Source organism: Haemorhous mexicanus, chromosome 8 (assembly GCF_027477595.1).
Source record: "Haemorhous mexicanus isolate bHaeMex1 chromosome 8, bHaeMex1.pri, whole genome shotgun sequence".
Classification (NCBI taxonomy): domain Eukaryota; kingdom Metazoa; phylum Chordata; class Aves; order Passeriformes; family Fringillidae; genus Haemorhous; species Haemorhous mexicanus.
Window position 1 is genome coordinate 15600923 of NC_082348.1, and position 23356 is coordinate 15624278.

Sequence of the window (23356 nt, forward strand, 5' to 3'; positions counted from 1 at the left end):
AGGGAAAGCAGATGTGAGGATACTCTACCTGGGCAGCTCTAGGATGGTAGTGGCTTTCTTGCAGTGTTTTGGGCTGCTGAAAAGTCAGGGAGTTATGAAGTCTTAGGGCAGAAAAGCAAATCTAGTGCCGACCCCAAGCAGTCTGAGTGCCAGTGATAGAAAAGTCTTCCTTGTTCTTACCCCAATCCCCCCACTCATGCTGAAAATCCCCATGGCACACCAGTGCAATGCTCACACGTCATTTAGAGCAATGCACAGACTTCTGAGCTAGGCAGCAAAGCACAGCTCAAGAAAACTTTGGTAGCACTCTCTTTGGGAGTGTTCCCTGCATGGCCACACAGGCCAGGAGCCAGCTGTCCTAACGCAGCAGCAAGAACAGGATGTGTTTCACTCCATGTGCACATGCTTCCCTGGGGGTCACTGCATCCCAGAGTCACAGCACCCTTGTGTCCCAGCTGTGTCACTGCCCAGCAGGTTAACCAGTGCAGACAAGCCTGTGCTGGCTCTGGGAGCAGAGCTCATGGAAGCCAGGAGAAGTTTGGACACACTCCTACAGTGCCCAGCCACACTGCTCAGCCCTGGCAGCCCTGTGCTGATCTCAGCCAGAGCCAGCAGGAGCTGGGCTCTCTCTCCCAGTTACTCTGGCACCCACAACTCCTTGGATAACAGAGCATGAAGTGCAGCAGCAGTGGCAGGAGAAGCTCCTTTGTGCAAGTGCAGTGGCCTGTTTGTTTGTGTAGATGGGTGTGTTTGTGGGTGGGGAGGGGGGGTAACGCTGCTTTAACCCCCACGGTGTACACCTGCAGGAGTTTGTCCTGGGTGTGCTTTAGAAACCATCACCATTGCTCCCTCCAGAGCTGCAGTGTACTTGCAGGCTGCAGTAAATGGATTCCCAAATGTAAGAGCATAGTGGCAGATCCTTAGCAGCCACTGCCACCCAATTCTTCTTCCTTGGAGACTCGATCCTCTCACACTCAGGATTTTGAAAGCAGGCTCCATCCCTCCTGCCTGCTGCTGCCTCTGCAGGTTGGGGTCCCCCAGGCTTGGCTGGAGTGATGCCAACCTGCTGCCCCTGCTCATCCTGGTCCTTTTTCAATTGTTTCGGCAGCAAAGGAAATGCAATACCACCAATACTCTGGGTTGTGGTACAGTGAAGAAGTGTGATGTCCTTTTGATGCTGTACAGGCTGTGATGCTTGGACTTACGTATTTCTCCTTTCCTGGTATGGGAAGTGTGCTGGACAGGACTCCCATCCCTGCCTGCCCCGGCACACACCAGCATAGCAGAGCTGCACTCCTGGCATAGGCTGCCCCTCTTTCTGGAGAAGCAAAAAAGCCCCAAATACCACAGGTGCTGCTGCAGTGCCAGCAGACTTCTCCAAGCCTATATGCTGTGTCAGAAATGCTCTTTCACCCCAACCTCTCTCCTGCAAGAGAGCCTCTCTCCCACTAAATAGCAGTAAATACTGTCCTTGCAGGGCTGCTTTACAGAAAACACGAGAAAAGCAGGTCCCTTGAGCTTGCAGAGTGCCCTGCACTACACTCTGCTACCCTGGGGAATGTCTTGCTTCTGTTCTGGCATCTTTGGGGTAGCATTTACCAGTTTGTGCCCTTCCCTGTCAGACAGCACCAGGACTGAACTCTTAGTAGGGCTGGCCTTGGAAAGGCAGCCTCAGCCTCCTCTTGCAGCAGCCAAGGGCTTGTTCTGCCTCATGGTCCCATGAGGACTGCCTAGATCACCTCAGAGTATCTCTTGTGTCCATCAGGAGACAGCATGGTGCCCTGGCCTGGCCCGAGCATGGCTCCCAATCCCAAACACCAAAGTGACACAGCTGAGCCAGCAAAGCCCAGTATTTGGGAGACAGGAGGTCAGGGGCGAAGGATCTGTCCAGCTTTGCCGAAGGTTTTGGAAGGATCACCCTCACACTTCTGCTCTTCAGACACTGCAAACTGCTCAGGGCAGGACTTTTCCGGGTTCCTACACCTCATACACTGTCCAGAGGGAGAAGGGGCTAATTCTAACCAGAGAATGGTTGATTCTTTGTCCCCTAACACTGCTGCCTTCCCCACACTGACAGAGACCCACCAAGTGGGGTTTTGCAGGAGATTCAGGCTCCCCAGCTGCAATGGGACAGCAAAGCCTAGCATGCACTCTGTCAGGTAAGCTCAAGAGCAGCTTTGTTCCCTTCCCTTTATCTCCCACACAATAGCACGATTCAGCAGGTGTTAAATGTTTTAATGGGATTCAGGATAGCTTCTGTTGCCCACCTGCCCCAAGGCCATTTCATCCCTCTCTGGGAGCCAGCAGTAAGAGCCAAGAAGAAAGCGCCTGTTGTGTGGTGCATTAACTGCCTGATGACTGAGTGCTCCCGATAATTCGAACAAGGAGAGGGGGAGTCCCATTAGCTTGCCAAGCTCGTGCTCAGCCACAGGCGTGCTGGCTGTAAACCTGCCGGGAGCCTGGCCTGGCTACCAACCCCAGTCCCCTGGGAACATCACCCACTTCACTGCCCAAAAACCAGTGGGAAGAAGCAGGACCTGTACCTTCAGTAATTCTGTTGGAGAGATGTGCATTAGAAATGTAGTTCTGTTGGGCAGGGACCAAATCCAGCCCTGGGAGACAAGCTCAGACTTCCTTCTGCCTGAGCCCCAAATGTCATTAGCAGAAACAGGACTTCTCCCCTCTTTTAGGTGCTGAGCTGGGCTTGAGTCTATAGTCCCAGAAGTTCATAGCCTTTGGCAGTGGCTACCAACAAAACCTCTAGCTAAGAGAAAGTCCCTCCCTGCCAGCTCTGCACATCTATGCCCTCCTCTCACCTCCCCATTGCCCCAAAGATCCAAGTGAGAGAGAAGTCCCCGGGTGAGAACATCCACACTATGCAGAGCTCACCCCCAGCACTATCTGGGAGTGCTGCTCTCTCTCTTTGCTAACAGGACAGTGATGTGGCTCGGTCACACGTTGAAGTGTTTTCCAAAACCAGGGTCAGGGTCTAGTTCCCAGCCTGAGAAGAGGAATTGGGAATTTCCCCAATCTGGGAAAGAGGCTGCCTCGGTGTATTTATATTTTAGGATGAGGATAAAAGAAGAAAAGTGTGTGACAGCTGCTACTCTCTTTGCTTAGTGCACTCAGAATGGTTCTGGTTGACAGGCAGCAGAGAAGACCTCCAACAGAGGTGACACACTACCATCTCACGGCCACTAAAAAGAGCTGAGAGAAGAAAAGTTTCTCTCTCACAAGTGTAAATAGCTCTCAAATCTGTTTCCCTGACTCATCTGTTGTTTAAGGCATCATCTTCCAGATCTCTCCTACTAGAGTGATGCTTATCAAACAAGTTAATTTCCCTCTAATAGTGCTCCAACAGGCAAGTACAGTGTGACTTCTGTTTTCTCCAGGTCCAGGCTGGGAGCACAGGAAAGTGGGGACAACGGGAGCTTTAATGGCATAAAAATATTCCCTGCACATTTGATGGCACTCGGGCTCTCGCCATTTGTTTTTGGGTATTACACCAGACTAACACACAGCATTTCCCATGTCAGCTCCTCCAGGTAGTGGATACAATGGTGCAGCTGCAGTGATGCAGCCCAAAGAGCATTAGATCAAACAGCAGGTCTAAGGATGGACAAACTGACTGACCCTGTCTTCACTGCTCCATGCTGCCCTTGGGTAGCTGGGTTCAACCTGCTTTAGGGCAACAGTGAGGTTTCTGCCCCTGCCTTTGCTATCCATTTGGGAACTTCACTGCAGGACAACAGAGCATCTGCAGAGAGCAAATCCTATTGAGGAGCCTGAACCAAGAATAATCAGTCCAAGTGGACTGAACAGCCAGGCCCTGCTGCTGCCTGGAGCTGTGAAGGAAGTGGTTCTGCATTACCTGTTCAGCACTAGCCAAAGCCCAGAGGAATACAGAAAGACTGCTGTGATGTAGGAGACCTGGCAGGCAGAGTATTGGAAAGGGAGGAGAGGGTCTGCACTTCTCATGACAAGGATCCAGGACCCATATGAAGGCCCAAGGCACTCAGGCTGAGTTCAGGAGCTGGCAGTGCCTCTGCTGTATCTCTGACAACAGGAACAGCTCAGCCCTGGGGCTTAATAATGGTTACGCAGGGCTCCTGCATGGAGAGGAGTGCTGGGGTGAAGCTGGCTGAGCCACAGTACCCCAGGCACAGCAGGCAACTGCCCTCTGCTGAGCGGGGCAAAAGCCCTCCCCAGTGCCTTTTGCACAGTCTTGTCTTAGGATGCGAGGGAGGAAGATGCAGCTCTGGTCTTGGCTGGGTCCTGGCACTGGGAAACAAGGCATGAAGGTTTGGAGGGGGACACCAAAGCTGCACCCTCACCAGAGCTGGGTGGCTGCATGAGCCCCATGTTGTAGAGTCCGTAGTGGTATGGCAGGACAAGGGATATGCTCCAAACATAGCTCACTGCCTGGCACAGCCATCCTGCAGCTCCTGCCCGGGAGCAGCAGCGGGAACCCAGCACCAGCCTGCTCTGTGCTGGCCACTGGGATTTCTCACAACTCACGCTGCCACCTCCCGGCTGTGACAAACATGCTCCTTCATTGTGACACGTCTTGCAGCCTGACAGACTCCCCAGGCCAAGCCAAGGCCCAGAGGATCCCCTTCCCTAGGTGACAGCCTTGCAGTTTGGAAAGGAAAGACCTTGTCCAGAGCTCACAAACCCAGACACATGAGTTAAGTATGTTACACACGGTGTCAGTGTCTGAAGGTCAAGTTGCTTTTATTGGGTTGCCGCGTGTACTGATTGTGCTGCAGCTGCCCCCTCGGAACCTGCAGTCGCCACTGGAGCAAGGAGGGCAGGAGGATTCGGTACCTGCATCCTGCTGATGCCATCACCTCATTGCCTGGACATCAGTCCTTCCTCAGCTGCATTCCAAAGCAAATTCCACTCTTCTCAGCCAGTAGAGACTGAGGATAGTGGGAATTGTCATAGTGGTTGTCCATGTGCTCCCTGTAGCATAGGGTTCTTCTCCGATGATGTGGCCAGCCACAGAAAGGAGAGATCTCATGAACTCTGCCGTGGAGTTGTCAGAGAATTCAAATCGGTGCTGAGAACATAATCAGGACATACCTCCTCAGAGAAAGCCAGCATGCTGAGCTAAGGTCATGGTGTGGGAGGGTCTGAGTTGCTCTGGACATCACAGGGATGAAGAATGGAGAGAGCTGATGTTCTTGAGGAGCTTATGCAGCACAGTACCCAGCAGCTACACTCTGGAGGATGAGGATGCTGGGCTGGTGATTCTGAAAAAGACATGGCAGCTCTGGAGATGACATCTACATCCAACAACCATCTTCCATTATCCCTCAATCCCATCTCTCTGCACTTCTGTCCAAGCCAGGACAAACCCTTATGCTTCTCACCCAGGTCCAAATCTACTTTTCCCACCAGTGGCCATTCCCTCAACCTAACTAGATCCCACACCCCCTTGGACTATGAAAGCTTTGCTCCCTTTCTGTTGTCAGAGGCTGTGCTGCCTGCTCCTTGATCCCTTTTCCCAAAGGACTGTCATTGTGCTAGGCTCTCCAGTGCCTCAGGCCAGCCATTCACACATAGGGCACAGCCCCAGAGCTGTATGAGGGTCTCAGGTCCACAGAAAGGCTGTACTGTTACCACCTCTGCTCTGTGGCTCAGGACAAGCCAAAAGGGGGCAGAGATTTTGGGAGTGGATTCTTCATTTTGCACAGGCAGTCTTGGCATTGATGGGCAGGGATTCAGCTAACCCACATTGTCTGAAAATGGGCTGTGCTTCAGCCTGACATGTTAAGGACAGGTCCTGTCCCCCACCAGAGCACAGATACACTCTGCTACCTTTGGGAGGCATTGGGGGGTAAAGCAATGACCCTGGGCTGGGCTGTCAGCACCACCTCCCCACGACTGGCTTCGATCATGATATTCTGCAGTGTATTTTCCAGCAGCAGCTCCACAAGGTTCCCAACAGCTGGCTGCCTAGAAGGACAGAAGTACAGCAGAGGACAGCTGTCAGAAAGCAGATAAGGCAGGTTGCTTACTGTGACTCCTGTCAGGAATCATCAAGCACAGCAGTGGAGCACACACTGTTTCCTACACGCTGAGACCAATGAACCAAAGACTTGAACAATGGGTTGCTGACCCTTGTCCCAGAACTGTCACCAGCTGGTGTCAGGCCCTGACCTTAGACAAAGCTTGGTGACTATAGTTTTACTGGTTTCTCCCTCCAAGCTGTGCTGTAGCTGCTATCAGTGAATAATGCTTGTAGCTTGTAGCAGTGTACAAGGGAGCAGCCACATAGCAAATGCAAGGTGGTGGAATACTGCAGTGAAAATAAAAGGCAAGGTAAGCACATACTTCACCATAATGTCTAGTATGGCTTAGACTGCCTGAGAGTAAAGTAGACATCACTGCCCACGGCTCAACCCCAGACACAGTAAAGCATCTCTCCCCACAAACCACATTGAGAGAGGGTGGCTAGGTGGGCTAGCATCAATTTCCACCCAGATAACATATAACACACCCACAGAAATGCTGCAGGGCTAAAGGAGAAATGGATTTCTGGCCAGGCAGTGTGCTGCCAGGGCTCTCTTGACTGTGCAGCTCTTGGCTTTTATGTGTGAGCTCTTCCTTACCTACTTATTATCTCCTTTACTGTCAACTGCTTATGGTGAAAAGTCTCACTAGACTCCGGCAAATCACTGGGAGAGGCTTCCTGACTCATTTTTCTCCTCTCTCCATCCTTCTCAAGGTCAAGATCTGTGGAAGCAGAGACCCTGGAAGGGATTGTGGAGCCCTGTGTACTGTCCTGGAGCTCTGCTGATTTTGCAGACTGGAACTGGGAGAAATATGGAATAGGCTCATCTTCAATTTTTCTCACTGACTTCTGGAAGTGGCCGTCCTCCAAGAGGCTTCTAGGAAGAGGAAAATAAAGGATAAGTTTCAGCAAATTGGTTATCTGTATGACCCAGAGGATTATTACAAGACACCACAAAGCAGAGGAAATCACTGACTGGTGTCAGTGTTTAGTCTGTACCTTCTTGCTTTCTGGGCCTAAGGGAAGCAGCAAGAGGGCTTGAGCCAGTGAAACTACCTCTGTTTCCCCAGTGCTGGTTCTTTACATCTGTGCAGTTCACAAACCGAATAGGTGTACCCTACTGCAGCCTGTTTCCAAGATCACAGTAGGCAGAGTTCCCTGGTTCCTGGGAACTCTGGAAAAATGGGCTCAGATCCTGGCTGGGGAGGAAGCCCCTGCCTTGGCTGTCACTCCAGGATCCGAGCTCATAGTCCCTAAGACAGCTTTTAGCAGGTGGATACCCCATTCTGGCAACAAGAGTGCACAGAATTCCTCCAGGATTAGCAGAGGGCTGACCATGCTGCACTCATTCTCTGGAGGACAGAGGCTCCAAACCAGGTGAGGGTGAAGGGACACACACCTGATGACACCTGTGAGTATGTCAGTCACCACCTCTAGCTCTTGTTTAGAAGCAGTAGCCAGGGACGGCTGTTTGCACTCCGTGTCCGTCCTGTTTCTGTGCCCACTTCCATCCACCAATTTGCTCTCTGAGGGCGGGGCGCTGAAAGGGCTGAGAAAGGAGGAGTTGTTCCATCAGTGCCAGCACTACAGAACCAAACTCTCAAAGACCAGCACCCTCCTAGCACTGCAGCAGCATGTCAAGCAAGCAGTGCAGGCAAGCACTGCAGGCAAGCAGGGGAAGGGTGGGAGCTGTTGTATTTCTGACAGAAGCAGGGACACTGTCATAAAAGAGGAGCACTGAGCTCTGACAGTTGAGGTGGGGAGAGAAACAGGTGATGTCAGCTAATGCTGGGGAAAGCAAGACACCTCTTACTTCACACTGAAGCACTGGAGAGGAACAGAGCAGAGCACCAAGTTCAGTGCATATCAGAGCATGGGGCAGCCCTGGCTCAGATGAAGCAGCCAATCCAAAAAACTCTATCACTTACCGGGACAAGAAGTATCTGGGAAAATCCAAGGCAAAGTTGCTGAGAAAGTCTTCAATAGCATAGGACCTGGCTGACACATCAAGGTGTAAGGACAAGGGCGTGGGAGGCTCTGGTTTGGCCCACATCTGGCTGGCATCTTTGTCCAACGGCTGCCCCCTCTCAATGCGTCCAGGTGGCTGACTGGGTGTAGGGTGGCTTTTAATAGGGGGTAATGTCTGTTGGAGAGAAAGAAATGGCAGGCATATGGCTGGTCTTTTGGCCACAAGTAGGCTGGTGTATGTTTGAGCACAGGTATGAGAGCTGAAAGCCCAGCAATCAGAGCCACCAGATCCTGGGTGTCAAAATGATCTCAGCACCGCAGTACAGATAACAGGCATGAGCAGCCATAGTGGAAGTCAGGTTTGTTCCCTTCTCACTGACCAGTGTGCCAGCCCCAAGTGTCAACAAGGCTTCAGGGTCTCCCTAAGGTACTTGGGGATCCAATCCATCACCATGGAAGCTCTTGCAAGCACACTGGGAGTGCTGCAGGAGAAGTGACGTACATGGATGGAATGCATGGGGAAACTGTCCTCCCTCAAACCTGAAGGGAAACCAGGAACTGACTCCAGCCACACTACATGGGCCAACTTGGGTTTGCATTAAACAGCAGTCAGATTGGGGGAAGTTCCTTACAGCAGTAGCCAGGATGCCTGGGCCAGAAGGACACCACAGAGATCTGGAAAAGTCCTCAGGTATCGTAGGACTTCAATGATCTTTGAGACATGGCTGTCCTGCCTCTGGGAATGAGGCTAGCCTGCACTGCTCCTTACGGCAGGCTCCAAATTATCATTAGAGGTTAAAACCCTAGAGGACTAAAAGAAAATGGTTTTTACCTTTCTGCAGCCATCCTTATGCTCATCCAGTGAATGCTTTGACCTGCCTCACTGATCATACCAAACAGCACAGAGAAAACAGTCCAAGCTAGAGTTGCCCTGAGCTGATTCCTTCACACAGAACAGTGCAAGGCATGCAAAGGCACACATGGGGTCTCAGCAGCACTGCTACAGCCTCACTGAGGTGACATTCCTGAGATAACAAGCTGCATCTCCTTGTTGCCTCAGTCCTCTCAGACCCAGCCTCCCTTCAGCTTCCCTAAATCTTTCTACATCTTGGGTTAGCTTTGAGCCCTGTCATTCCCACAGCACATCCTGCTGATGGCTATAGGCACTGCTGGCTCTCCTTTGGACCCAGGTAGCTCTGCAGAGCACTCACTGGGACCTTGTTTCACACCTTCCCACCACTGCTAGAAAAGCTGTCTTATAGCAGTGCATACAGTTGTGCACTTGAGTGGAAACTGATGAACCAGGAAAATTGAACTTTAAAGCTTTCTGAGTATTTAAACCAAGGCAGTTCCTGTCTGCATCTTCTCCTGAGGAACAGAGCACAGCTCTTCTTGAGGTGACGGCAAACTCTGCACCGCTTTCTGTCAGGGTCCTGCTGCTTTCTGCTGTGGCACACATTCCAGTGTGGCCCCAAAATGAAACCAGTACAGATACCAATTTCCCTGTCTGTGTGCATTTTTTTCTGCTTATTTGAAACCTTTCTCCCTTTCTCCAGTCATGGGCGCATGTTTGATGCCAATTGCAGTTCCCATTCACCTCAGCTGGAAAGTTACTGGCCAGAGAACACAGCCAGACAGTGTGATTCTTCTGCCTCCTCCAAACAGTCTGTCTCCCAAAGCCTTGAAGCTACAAATCCTGCTGTGCTCTCTGTCCAGACTCCCACACTGTGATATCCAGCATTTGCCTCTTTTCTAAAGCAGTCAGTTTGATTCTACCATGAATGAGACAGGCTTGACTTACCTTGTATTTCCTGATCACAGCTGAGGATTTTGAAAGATTTTCTGTTTCAGCAGAATCTGAAAACCTCTGAAAAATAAAATAAAATAATAAATTAAAAAAAAAAAGAAGAAGAATTACCACGTGGGGAAGATATAGAGAAGAACAAAACCTTATGATTTTTTTTAAACTTTGTGCCAGCTGAGAGTCAATGATCTCATCCTCCATTCTTCACTCAGACCACATTCTTACTGCTAGCTACACATTTCTCTCCAGTGATTATTCATGGTTAAAAATCCAAACATTGGTTTCCAGAGCCGCTGGCTTTGTTTTTCCAAAGGCTTCTCATGCAGTTCCAAATTTCAGATGGTCACGAGAAATTTCAGAGTTTGTAAGATGATTCTTGGCTAGAAAACAAGATCTCATTTTCCTCTGACCACAGATCAGCTTTGAGGTCTTCAACAGATCAGAGTCTCATGTCCTCTTAACCACTGCCTAGGTTTCCCTAAAAAGTGTTTCTTGTCAACACTGGCTGCTGTTTCTTAAGCCAGGATAAGCTGGTAGAAGGTTTTGAGAGCACTTACCACTGAAGGAGATGTTAGCTTCTTCTTAGTCTCAAGGTCCTTCTCTGTGATGGTGAACTCCACAGCCTGCCGTTCCTTCTCCTTTTCCCACTCACGCAGGTCCCTCTCATACTGAACCAGGGACTCCTGGATGTACACCTAGGAAACAAACCATAACTGAAGGGAGCAGGGCTAGATAAGAGTTGCAAATAACAGTCCATGGCTCAGGTCCATGCCTGTTTCTCCCCTTCAGGAGGTCCCAGGAAAAAACCCACTTGCTTTCCATGTATTCCAGTGGCAGGAAGAGGAAAAAACAGTGGCATTTCAAGTCTCAGACAGAGAAGATACACTCTCTTGCCAAAGAAAACCTGGAAAGTGTTGAGGGGGACACTACTGTTGGTCTGTGCCCCCAATAAGATTAAAGCAGCAGGACTTGTTTTTTTTAGAGATATCAAGTCTTTGGCATCCACTGGAAGCCATTCCCATTCAAACCATCACTACTAGCAGCTGGGCTCCCCTCACAAATCCATACATTGCACAATTACACTTCATCTAGTGAGCCACACAGACAGAAAGATGCTTAAATCATCAGGAAGGATGAAGCTAGGTGTCTTCAGGAGTGAGAAGTGTGTGAGAGAAGTGTGTGAGAAGGATTCTTTCAGCTGGAAGCAGCAGGCAGCTGACTGCTGGGGTCAGTCATTTGGGAACCACAACAACATGCCCAGATCATGGTAATACACAGGTACCTCTTGGGTCTCACCTCACACACCAGATTTATTCTGCAGAAGTAGGGATGCCTTGTAGGTTGCAGTGTGATGAAGCAAGGGATACTCTCTCCAGGCTGTACAACCCCTGAATTAGGATCAATCTCCAACACCTGGGCGAAGGGCAGGAGGCGGAGAAAAAAATTAAATAAAAAAAAGAAAAAAACCCAGAGGAGCTATTTCACTGTCCTGGGACCTTCCTGTGTGCTTTCTCTTCTCAGGGAGCACACCTCTCCTCAGAGGTATGTGGCAGGAGAGAGATGCAGTTGATATATTCTAAGAACAAACACAGCCTTTGTTAGCGGACAGAGTCCTGAGGTTTGTTATTGCATTTTGTAATTCCAGCTTCATATAACCTCACCAAAGTCTTTGGATTTCCCTTCTGACTTTCTCTTGTTCCATCTGTCCTAACCCCTGCCTCCACTTTTCCTTTCATCACCCAGTAGAAAGCCAGTTCCCTAGAACTGAGTGTCTTGTTGAAAATGGAGCTGTAAGGTCCTTTCATGGCACAACCGAGATGGGCAGGAAGGCTGTAGATCAAAGAGGACTCACCATTTCTTTAGCGTTTATCTGCCAGGTAAACACCGCTGCCTTGCTCTTCGAGATATTGTTGAGAAAGACAAGTCTACCAGCTTTGGTGCAGTCTGGGATATTTCCAAGGCAAATCCTGTTATGGGACAAGGTGGCTGCCTGCAGGAAGCGAGGAGAAATCAGAAGGAACAGCAGGGAAAGAAGATGAGACCTAACCTCCCACTGAGGAAGGGGAGTCATACAGTCATCTCTAAGTCATACTCATCTCTAAGTCCAGCAATTCACAGATAATATTAACCAGGTATCTTTACCCTAGCAACTTGAGAGAGTGTAACAATTCTCTCAGTTTTGCTCTGGTTACAGTGACATTACATCAGAAGGCCAGCTGGATTGCAGTGGGACTGAGTGAGCAACGAATAAGACATAACACTGGTGCTGGACAGGAGAGGATCTCAGGAGCACAGAGGACCAGTAACATCCCAATTCTCTCTACAGTATTTGCAGTCCAGGCTTTTTCCTACTTCAGCTGAGAAACATGAGGTGTGTACTTATGCAAAGTCCCCATCAATCTGACTGTGAATTTTAGGAAATCGATCCCTAATACACCTTGCTACTAGTATGCTACTAGTTTGTCCCATTCTCCAGGCACAATGCAATCTCTAATTAGGTACAGTTATCATTAGAGAAAGAAACTTGATTTCAGATAATAGAGCCTTGCAGAATGCCATCTTCATTGTCAGACTGAGGCAGTTTTCAGTCATCTTCTCTTGTTCTCAGGAATATAATTGCCCTGCTGGAAGCAAAAGAGCACAGGGAGCTGTGGCTGGCTCCAAGGAAGGCATGCTAATGTCACACAGGTTGAATCCTTTACCTGCCAGGAGAAAGCCTCTGCTGCTGCTGTGTAATGCTCATTCACTGTGCTTGGATCTGTGGGTGAATTTAACAACAGATTGTCCAGGCTGGCAGGCCAGCTCCAGCCAGGCCAGACAAGCTCCTGCTGAGCCAGCAGCAGGTCAAACAAGTGCATTCCTCTGCATGTGCCTGAATAGGTGACCATCCTGCAGTCAGCATTCAGGTTATGAATCACCTGAGTTTGGCTGGGAAATGGTGGCAGCCAAGCCCTGACAGAGCACAGCAGGAATGTAATGGTCTTTTTGAGAATTATTTAGGAAACAAGAAGGTGTTGTAGCTGCACAGAAAAAAGGCAGCTGTGATGGGAGGTAACTTCTAAGAAAAAATTACTTTAACAAACCCAAACCCTTTTTTGTTCTAATGGCTATGGAAGTGATAAGCTGGAAAGAAGACACCTTTCAGCATCCATGAGTTAAGTTCTAGATCACCTGCTGGAAGGGAAATGTCTTGCTCTGTCTCATGGCAAATGAACTCTCCTGCAACACAGACTACTGCAAGATGGGGCCACTTGTATATTTCAGTCTCTCACACATTTCTGGACTGATCATATTGCTCATATCCCACACTTGGACTTACCTGCCCAGACACAGTTAGCCTGGCAGAACCTGGAAGGACTGCAGCAGAAAAAAATTGTCTGGATGTGGCAGCCTCTTCTACAATATTTGGATTGTAGCCTACTCCCTGGAAAGTAATCTGGGTCGAGTCACCCTCCAGGATCTGGATGAGAACATCAACCTGCCCCGGACAAGATAAAAGTTTTAAGTCCAGAGTCATATTTGGGAGATATGTGCAATAAGCTAGCATACTTACTAATGGACTGGTCTAAATACACCCCATGCATGAATAAAGACAAATCCAGTCTCTTTTGCTCTTTCAGGCCTTGGCCTTTCCTGCTAGCCCAGGAAACCTGGTTAAGTAGTCAATTAGCCAGATGAGATGGACAGAGACTACATCTTGGAGCAAAGCTTGGAGTTTTAAAGTTAAATTTATTCATTTATCCATGCATTCACCACAGACTGAAGCAACAAGTAGTGCTAGAGCTCTGGCCTTGCCTGCCTGCTGCAGCCCAGGACAGAGGTCTTTAGGAAGGCTCTTTTCAGAAGTTTGCAGCAGCAAACTGCAATGATAGAAGACACTGACTTCAGTCTCTTTGGTGGGAATTTTTGGAGGCCAACAATGAGCCACAAATCTGAACAGATATTACTGATATCCCCAGTTACTGTTTGCTACTTGAAAAATAAATACTGGGATGACTCTGGTTGTGGAAGATATCTCTTTTTGGGAAGAAAAAACTTATGAGACAAATTTATCTGCTCAATTTCCAGACCAGACCAGACACTAATTTGCTCCCACGACTCTGCTTCTTGGAGGCATAGAGCTCAATTCAGCTGTAGCATTACATTACAACCACCGGTAAGAAACCTAAAGAATTTTAAGTCAACAACAGAATCTGTTTCTTTCAGTCATGAGGAGGATCTTACCTTGTATGTTTTAGCTTCCAGTGGTGAGAAGATCCACCCAATGTGCCCTGATTCACCAGGGGGGATTTCTCCTCTAGGAGTTAGGCAGACAAACACAGGATGCTGAAAATTCTTCTCCTGTATCTTCAAAATGTTGTCCAGCTGAACCTCAAATGTCACAGGCATGGAGCCACCATTGTAGAGTTTATAAATCTGAAGTGAGTCAGAAAGAGCAGTGCTTTTTATACCAGGTACAAGTTAAACTAGTTAACACTTCCCCAGGGGATGCCAATGAGCATTAATATTTAATTAATCAGCTTATCTCCTAAAAATGAGAAGACCTCATAGTGTCAAGATTTAACACCAAGGCTCTGATAGGCAGCTGTGCTGAAGGTTTATCACCACACTTGTACATTGATAACCAAAGTGCCTCTCCAAATGGTGTCCTGTCAATTCACACTAGGGGAAAATTAATACAGATTAGCTAAAGGGATTATTGTAAAGCGGATTATGTAAAATGCAAAAACACTTGTATTAAAGTGCTCTTAATTCAATTCAGACTTGCTCATTTCCCCAGTAAACTAGGCAGAACATAATCAAAGCTCCTTTTTTGCTGAGTAAGTGTTTAAGGAAGTAAAATTAATTTACTAAAAAACTAATTAGGGTTTATTTCCAGAGTACTTGGAGCAGCTAGGCAAGTTTTCACTCAGATACAATGCAAGAGAATAAGTGAACAGCCCAACACGCCTCATAAGCATTCTGATTTCAGAGTGAACACCAAATCTTGTCAAACTGCAGATGGTGAGAAGTACTTTCCCAGCAGCTATTTCCAAACTCTGCCTAGAACTATCCTCAGAGTTCTCCTGTGATGCTTCACTATGGAGGCCATTCCACTTTCTGAGAATTGCCTCAGACACTGCCTGTCCTTGGGGCACAGCAGTAGTAGCTCCTTCCCTACACTTGCTGCTGGCTTTGGTTCCAAGATGCTCACCTGTGTGGGGGGATGGGAGCGTCCAACAGCAATGGGTGCAAACACATGCTTAGTGGATGCAAAATGAACGTAGCGCTGGTCGTGTTCCACCGTCACACCGCTGAAGGTCAGCTACAGTGGAAAGAAATGCAGTCACTTCCTCACAGGGCCTTGGTCCCATCACCAGCATCTGCACAAGGACTCTGAAGTACTTTGCAAATGGAAGGCCACACAGATACAAACTTTAATTGGTAATACCAGGATAGCGGGTCCTAAGACAAAAATCAAGGAGATGGAGAACCTACTCCAGATTTTCTCTGAAAGGTTCTCTTCTTGTATCTGAAAGACTGTACTTTTCTCTCTGCTATGCTAGGCATCAGCATCAGTGCTTCTCTGTACTAAGTGTATGGTGGAAATTCTCCATGAATGAAAGTGTCTGGACTGTACATAGGAGAGTGTGCAGCTGTCACAGCCAAATACTTTGGAAAGATAGGATTTAGGTAAGTAATGGCTTCCTCTTGGAAAGGATCATCTGCATGTCCTCTAGAGTGCTCCAAAAATGTGTCTAGCAGTCAAAAGCTAGAAGCAAATCCAAAAGCAAGAAGATTCCAGCTGAACTTTAAGTGACCAAGTGATAATCAACAGTATCCTGTTGGCAAAGCAGCCACCAGGCACTCCAAGCAAAGTGGAGAGATTTACAGAGCTGTTTCACAGAAAGCATTTTGCATTCACACAGGCTCCTGCATTTTGAGAAAACCACAATCAGGATGAAGATGCACTGTTTTCTGCATAGACTTCATCCCACAGTAAAGACTTAAGATCATAAGAGGGATGACAGGGGATGCCAGATTCCCCAGGGAGGAGAGCTGCCTGGAGAACACATGCTGCAGGTGATAACATCTCACACTACCAAACTGGCAGCTATGAAGTGAAGCGCAAACACTTGCAGTTTATAAAACCTATGTGCTCAGGGATTCTCCTTGGGATCCAGCCCTTCTCTCCAGGGAGTTCTGTGAACCAACCTACCTCAGCCTGCAACACATGCAGCTGGCTGGGCTTTTTCTCCTAAAACTGCTGGGGGCTGCAAATTCTGCCTGGCCAAACAATCTCAGAGCTCTGAGAACAAGCAGTATTACAGGTGAAGAGGCAAAGGACAATCTGTGAAAGCATTAGGCAGTGGGAGGCCTTGTTTCCCTGCTGCAGAAGGAATTGGAAATACACAAGTCCTACAGATGTCTCCTCCTGCTGCCAGAAGAAATTGCCAATGGGAAATCAGTTTGGGTTCTCCAGAGTACCTATAAATCATCAGAGGACTAAAAGTTGGCCACTGAATGGGGAAGGAATAACAGAGAAGAATCTTCTCCTGAAAATTAAGTTGGGGAAATAGAGAAGCAGGAGGCTCTGTTGGGGAAACAGAAGAGAAGCAGGAGGTCAAAATCTATCCATGCAGGTAAAGTCATCACAGAAGTGATTTTAAACCCAAAGGAAAAACAGGCATTGGCATGCAGATGGCTAACCACACAGCTCTGAAGCCAAATAATTTGGAATTTGACAGAGTAACCAAGCAATACCCCAGCCCAATGGGCTCCTCCTCTGTTTATTGTTTTGGAAAATTCCAAAGCGAAACTTTTGGGGTGACACTACAGCATTTGCTTAAGGTTAATATATGCTTAAGGTTAACATATGCTTTGTATATTTCATCAGAATCACAGCTGAGGATTTGCTCAGCCCTGGAATGTGAGCATATTTAGGGCAGTTTCTGCCCCAGAAGCTGGAAACTCTGTGCACTTCATACCATGACTGCAAGGAAAGCAGGCACACTGTGTTCAGTCCCTCAGCTGCCCTCCTTGCAGAAGAAGTATCTCCCATTGCTACTCTCTGATATCAGCAGTTCAGTAGTGGCACTACATCTCTGCAGGCTGCAACCACCTGCACTGCTCCTTGTCTCTGGACTGGCTTCTACAGCTCCTATTGCCAGAGCTCAAAGGCACCAAGGGATCTTTCTTTTCATCCCCAGGGTATCCCAGGCTTTTCTAGCCCTTTCTGCAAGGGCAGCATGACAGAGGGTGGTGGCCTCTGGTAGCCACCAAAGCCACTGGATTTATGGCAAGAGAGGATGTATGCCCTATAGGCTTCTGGTGCTCCAAAGCCTCTTCTCTCACTGGACAACTGGTAAAAGGCTCACAGTCACTCTCAGGATTGTGCCAGGCAGGCAGAGCACAGGGAGCCTGTCCAAGAGCTTTGAGGGAAGGCACAGTTAAGCCACTGTTTGAACAGCTTGGTCAAAGGGTTGGATTTTTCAGCTGACAACAATCCTGAAAGAAAAGAAAAATAAAAGAGATATGTGAACACAATGGTCTCATAGGAAACTTCAGAGACAGACAGGAAGGCTCAGCCGGGCATGAGTGGTGCCCGGCAGAGCACAAGGTGACTTTGACTCTAACTGACAGTTTGAGAGAGGGGGAGAGAGAGAAATTAGTTCCAAGCCTGAGGAGATGCTCAGGGAAAACACACCACATATCAGCTCTGGGATGCTTTAGAAAGCAGCCAAGCAGGAAGAATGAGTAACAATCTCCTCTATCATTGGTAGGAGAAATAAGTGGGTGGACAAACGCTGCAGCCAACCAGGAACCCAGGGACTATCTTCTGGGCTTGCGGAAGGAGCTGACCCTGTAACCCCAGAACTGGAGGATGCTCTGCCACCCTGTGCATTCCCAAACTACTATCACAGAAGGTGATGGTGGCATATTTGGAGAAAAGCACATTCCAGGGTGGGGTGTAGAGTATAGAGGGTTGATGAGATGGAGAGATTCAGGAAATCTGCATAGGAGAGAAGCAGGATGGGCTGCAGATCTGAACTCCAAGAACTGCATAGAACAACTCACAGTGAGTCAGATGAAATGAGGGGAGGCATGCACAGGAATCCTGACCATAAGTTACATCAGAGTGTGGAAAACATGCTGGGACTGTAAAACCTGGGAAGGCTGTTTTGGACTTGGAGTTGTCTTGAAGGGAGAAGCAATTCTGCACTAAGACCATTAATAAAATACAAAGGTTAATAAATAAATAAATAAATTATAGTCCTCTTGATGAAGAATCCAGCAGATGCAACATCCAAGGGCCATTCTGCCAGTGCACTGCCCACATCACTCTGTGTTGGAACCACAAGTTTGTCAGGACATTGTTTTTATGTCTCTGCTTGGCCCTCTCTTACTGCCTGGCTAGTGTAAATTCCAGGGGAAGGCCACAGCCCCCTGTACACTATGCAGATTCTGGGGAAAACACCTATTAATTCAGTTCTTACCTGGTGTTGTTCAGCAAATGGAAGGAAGGGACACCTGCTATCTTACCAGAATCTCATGGCCATAGGAAATCTTCAGCAGGACAGGGAGACGATCATTGCCAATGAAATCATGTCTAGCAGTGAAAGAGGAGAGAGAGGAAAACAGTAGAAATCAACCTTGTGCCCAGGATAATAGAGTCAGAGTCATACAGAACATTAGAGACAATTCACTTCCCAGCTAAAGAGTCACTGCTGCGTAAGGGCCACGGGGAGGTGGGGGGGAACCCAGTGGTGTTTGGGTGGGAATGAGTGATACAATATCGATTTTAGTCATACACCTATTTAGGGACCCAAGTTTTTAGGCCAACAAAATGCCAGAACTTCTCAGATATGGTCTGCTTTGAGAGGAGAAGCATTCAGCTTTCTTCATACCTTCTACAGGCACACAAGAGCTAGCAGCTCTAGCTGATGACAAAGAAAAAAAAAAAAAAAAAAAAAGAATATCATTACATAATCAAAAGTGCAGGAAGTGCAGCATCTTGTTCATCTTCTTAACTGTCAGTGTCAGGTCAAGTCAGACCAGTGTCCCCAGCATGTCACACTAAATGCCTTTTGCTCTGCAGTGTTAAAGGACATTAAAACATTCTCCTGAGGAAGACCAGCTCTGTGGGGTCCAGAAACTGGACATGTTCAGGAACTTTTTACTTGCCCAGCCTCTGCTGAGGAACATATGATGAGGAAAGAAAATCTGGCATGGAAACTCAGGGGACTGAAGGCACATATTGTTCTGGCACACAGCATGAAGCTCCGAAGAACAGGTGCTTGTCATCACCTGTGTGAGAGCTGGACAGATTTCTCCTGCCCTGGAAGAAGTGTTCCTGACTTTGGGGAAACACTGAAGAGCTGGTTATCCTGAATTCTCATCTGGTGCAGCTCCTGGGGGGTAAAGTCAACATCTTCTGCCCAGCGCTCTATGTCCATCTTCTGATCAGAAGGAAACAAGAAGGCCCTGGGGAACCAGTCAGCTGGTCAGCAACAAGGATATGCAACTTCCCCAGGGCTATGGTCACACATTCAATCCAAATGGGCTTAGCCCACCTGGTGGCCGCATCACATTTCATCAGGTCTGATCTGGATCTCCCTGATTGCTTTCCCATCTAGACTCATCCACAGATCTCAGCTGCAGCTGTACCTACAAAACCCACCCCATTAATCTGCTAATTTCTCATATCCCTTTGAGCACTTCCAGACCCCCCAAAAGAAGGCTGAGCTCCAGTGAGCACTGCTTACCAGTCCACAGGTACCACACCCTTGTTCTCCAGCAGAAGCATCACAGTGGTAGGCTGTGAGCCTACCGGGGCAGACCCAAAGTCAAAATCCAGCAGGAGAGGGGTATACACTGGAGGGATCAAGCATGTGCTGGTCACAAGAGAGAAACAAGATATTAAACTGAAACAGGAGGAAGGGTCCTCAGAGCATGACAGGGGAAAGGTCATTCCACACTGGCTGTCTTCCTCATAATTCTTGTCTGACCTTATGTTCTTGACTCTTTTGAGGGAAAGGACACTGGGCATAAGGAAGACCTGATTTTCTTTTCAAAATCTTTTATGTGTGTCTAATGAAAGTGAGTGACAAAGAGAGTCCTGCTTAGCCTGAAGTCTCTCTTTAGCTCCTCAGTATAAGGAAGTCACTGACATACTGGAGCAGGCCCAATGGAGGGCCACTAAAATGGCTGAGAGCTGTAGCACATTGGCCAAGCTGGATGGGGCTCTGAGTAACTTGGACTAGTGGAAGGTATCGCTGCCCATGGCAGAAGGGTTGGAATTAGATGATCTTTAAGGTCCCTTCCAATCCAAACCACTCTATGATTACAAAGATGGACAAAAGGACCTGGATTTGTTCAGCCTTACAAAGCAATGGTTCAGGGATGGCAACTGCACAAGTTGCAATACAAGATATTCTGATGAGATACTAGGGAAAGGGTTTTCACCACAGAAATGGTTAAACAGGAGCTCAGACAAGGTGTGATTTCTCCATTCTCAGAGATATTGAGCATTGAGCTGAATAAGGTCCTGGGCAACCTGATCTATATGTCCCTACTTTAAGCAAGGGGCTACATCAGAAACTTTGGAGGTCTATTGCAATTAAATTATTCTCTGTTTCTGTGGCTCCTTTCAAGGGAGCTTAAGCAGAGAAGTGGAAGTGAGCAACTGCCTGCAGCAGTTAGGATGGAAAAACAGAGTGCCACACAGCAAGGAGCTACAAAACATACCAATAAGCCACAGCATCTCTGTCTGGCTCATGCAAGGGACTCAAAGATCCACTGAGCCATTTCCTTATCTCACCTGTGCCTTATGGGGACTTTGTAGGTGAGCTCGCCAGGAGTTGGGTCTCGCTCCAAGAATTCATTCAGTGTGTCCAAGGAGAAGAGCTTCCAGATGTGCATCTTGCTTTTACCGCTGGCAGTCCCCGTTGTACAAGCATCTGTGATGCGCAAAATTGGGTAGACGCCTGTTGCTTCAACGCGGCAGAGGAACTCCTCCTTCTCTTTTGCACTTACAAGATCTGTGGCTTGGGAGAGAAAGAAACACCAAAAAGTAGTTATGTACCATTAAGGGGCTGCTGCCTAGGTAATTTTGACTGCAGCAAAGAGGAAAGAGGCCCTACCAAGAACAACGAAAGAATGGGAATTGCACATAGTCTTTCGTTTGGCAGCTTCTCAAAACCCCTAAACCACTGACTTCTATTTGTACCTTGACTTCTGCATTTAGACATCACCAAAAGACTATGAATGTGATCCTTTTCAACAGTGCATTTACACAATTTAGTTTTGCACTATGTGAGAAAAACTTTTTTTTATTTAAACCTACAGTCTAAACATTTTATGAAGTGCCCCTTGTTTTCACACTGAAAAATCATAAACAGTTACTTATATCTTGTGTTCCCCTTTCATTCATATGACATTATATTTTTCACCTTCCAAGCTGAAAACTCCTTGTCTTGCTAGTCTCTTCTTTTACGAACACTGTCCCCCATCTCTGAATACCCCAAAACATCCATCTCACCTCTGGGTGTGCAAATATCATATCTGATTTTCCAGGTGTAATGCAGCCGACGGGCTAGCCTTACTTTTATTCGGACAAAAGCTTTTGATCTTGCGGGAATTGTTCCTCTGGAGTGTTCCAGCTCTAGAGCTGTAAGATACAAGAGGTGGTATGAGCTCTTGGCATTACTGTCTCTTACACCACACATATTGTGGCACACAGATCCCTAAGTCTACCTGCACTCTAGCCACTGCCACCTCTTGCCTAATAGTTAGGATTAGCTTCAAGTGCTGAACTTTGGATTCCCAGACTACAACTGTAGGCAGCTCATTGGGAGTACCCAGATTGCCTCTGGCCTGCAAAGAGCAGGGAATTTCCCAATTGGAGGTCCTCTAAAAAGGCAGCTAAGAGCTGAGCTCCAACATTTCTTCTGGTAAGGTCCTTTACTTAACTTCCTCCTTTGCTGAGAAATTGTATCTTATTTCAAGGTCCAGATTGGTCTAACTTCAATTGTCAGACTCTGGATTATGCTTTTTCCAGCAAGACAGAAAAGCCACGTCCTAGACAAAGGGGCAGACAACTTAAGGTTTGAGAGAATCAGTGCAAGCCAACCAGCAAGCAGTCCAACCTCCAAGTTAATTCTAGATTGATTTTGGGGAAAAGAGGGGAAAACTAAGGTCCTGTGCCATGTTAATTCCTTTACAGTACCCAGTTGATCGTTGCGGACCTCCTCAGGGTCATGGGGCCCTGTGAAGAGTTGTTCCACACTGAGGATGTAATTCAGAGTACAGATCCCATCATTTAGCAGTGCAATGCTGTAGCTTTTTTGATCACCAACTAGAACATTTCCAAGGTCCAGATAGTCTTTTTGTGCCTGGAATACAAACCCACCATGCTGAGGTCACTTTAACATGTCAAGGTTGAATGTAGCCACCACTTATCTCACCACATGCTGATCCCTTGGCACATGGCACATACAGTGCAATGCAAAGGACTCCCTGCTTTGTGCAGGACCTGGCATGCCCTGGGAGATGGAATTGTTAAGGTTAGAAAAGATCTCTAAGATCACTGAGTCCAACCATTGACACTGTCAATGCCACCACTAAACCATGTCTGTGAGTACCACATGTACGTCTTTTAAATACTTCCAAGAATGATGACTCAACCACTTCATTGGGCAGCCCATTCCAATGAGTGACAACCCCTTTCCTGAAGAAATTTTTCCATGCATCCAATCTAAACTTCCCCTGGTGAAATTTTAAGTAATTTACTCTTGCCTTATTGCTTATTACTCAGGAGAAGAGACCAACACCCACTTTGCTACAAACTCCTTTCAAGTAGTTGGAGCACAATAAAATGTGGAACAGGTCTGTGAGGGACTCAATCCCTCCTCCAAATGCTTTCTCCTACTGTTTTTTAGGCTGTTTGCTGGGTAGGATGTAGCATATTCAGGGCTGTGAGAACACTAGCTGGCCAGCTGCACTTGGGTCAAGGCTGAGAGATTTTTGCTGGCCCTTTTGTGACTGCTTTTTTGGTGCAGTGTCCCTCTCTTTTGGCTAGTTGTGCACTCACATACAATCTATGATGACAACATACCTCGAAGACATTATCACCCATCAATCAACATGATTGACATTGGGCAATGACTTTCAAAGTATTATTTTATTTACCTCTGGTTCGTTAAGAAACCTGACTAAAAATGAAAGTGGCTGCACAGACCTGCAGATAACAGGAGGAAAGCCACATGGAGGTGTACTGGCTATACCACTTTAAAAGGTCCAGTACACTTAGAAATCAGACTAACAGCAAAACAAATGGAGAAGGAGAACAGACAGAATGAGAGGAGAGAACCATGACTCCCAAGGAGCCAAATGGCTTGCTTGGTTTAGTCTGAAACAGAGAATTCCCAGAGGATTTTTTAAGGTTGTATGTGAACTGGCAGGACATTTACAACATGTTGCCATTAGGCCACTAGAATGAGTACTGTCATTTACACTGAAAACAATGTCTGGGAATTTTGCTGTGAATCCTTATTGACTGCTTCCAGTACAGATTGTGGAAAAAG

General features: G+C 47.5%; 1 protein-coding gene across 1 annotated transcript in view; it reads right to left on the reverse strand.

The window, feature by feature from the left end:
• Nucleotides 1-4709: 4709 nt before the first annotated feature.
• The window catches only part of CFAP65 (cilia and flagella associated protein 65), a 30736-nt gene continuing 12089 nt past the window's right edge, over nt 4710-23356 (reverse strand). The window contains 18 exon segments of the mRNA XM_059852880.1: nt 4710-5255; nt 5824-5961; nt 6622-6896; nt 7419-7559; nt 7948-8162; nt 9789-9854; nt 10349-10486; nt 11088-11204; nt 11644-11781; nt 13111-13269; nt 14016-14207; nt 14986-15096; nt 18315-18381; nt 19080-19256; nt 19538-19666; nt 20593-20818; nt 21313-21441; nt 22000-22165. Of these exon segments, the coding sequence (XP_059708863.1) occupies nt 5119-5255; nt 5824-5961; nt 6622-6896; nt 7419-7559; nt 7948-8162; nt 9789-9854; nt 10349-10486; nt 11088-11204; nt 11644-11781; nt 13111-13269; nt 14016-14207; nt 14986-15096; nt 18315-18381; nt 19080-19256; nt 19538-19666; nt 20593-20818; nt 21313-21441; nt 22000-22165 (2721 nt within the window). The 3' untranslated portion in view covers nt 4710-5118.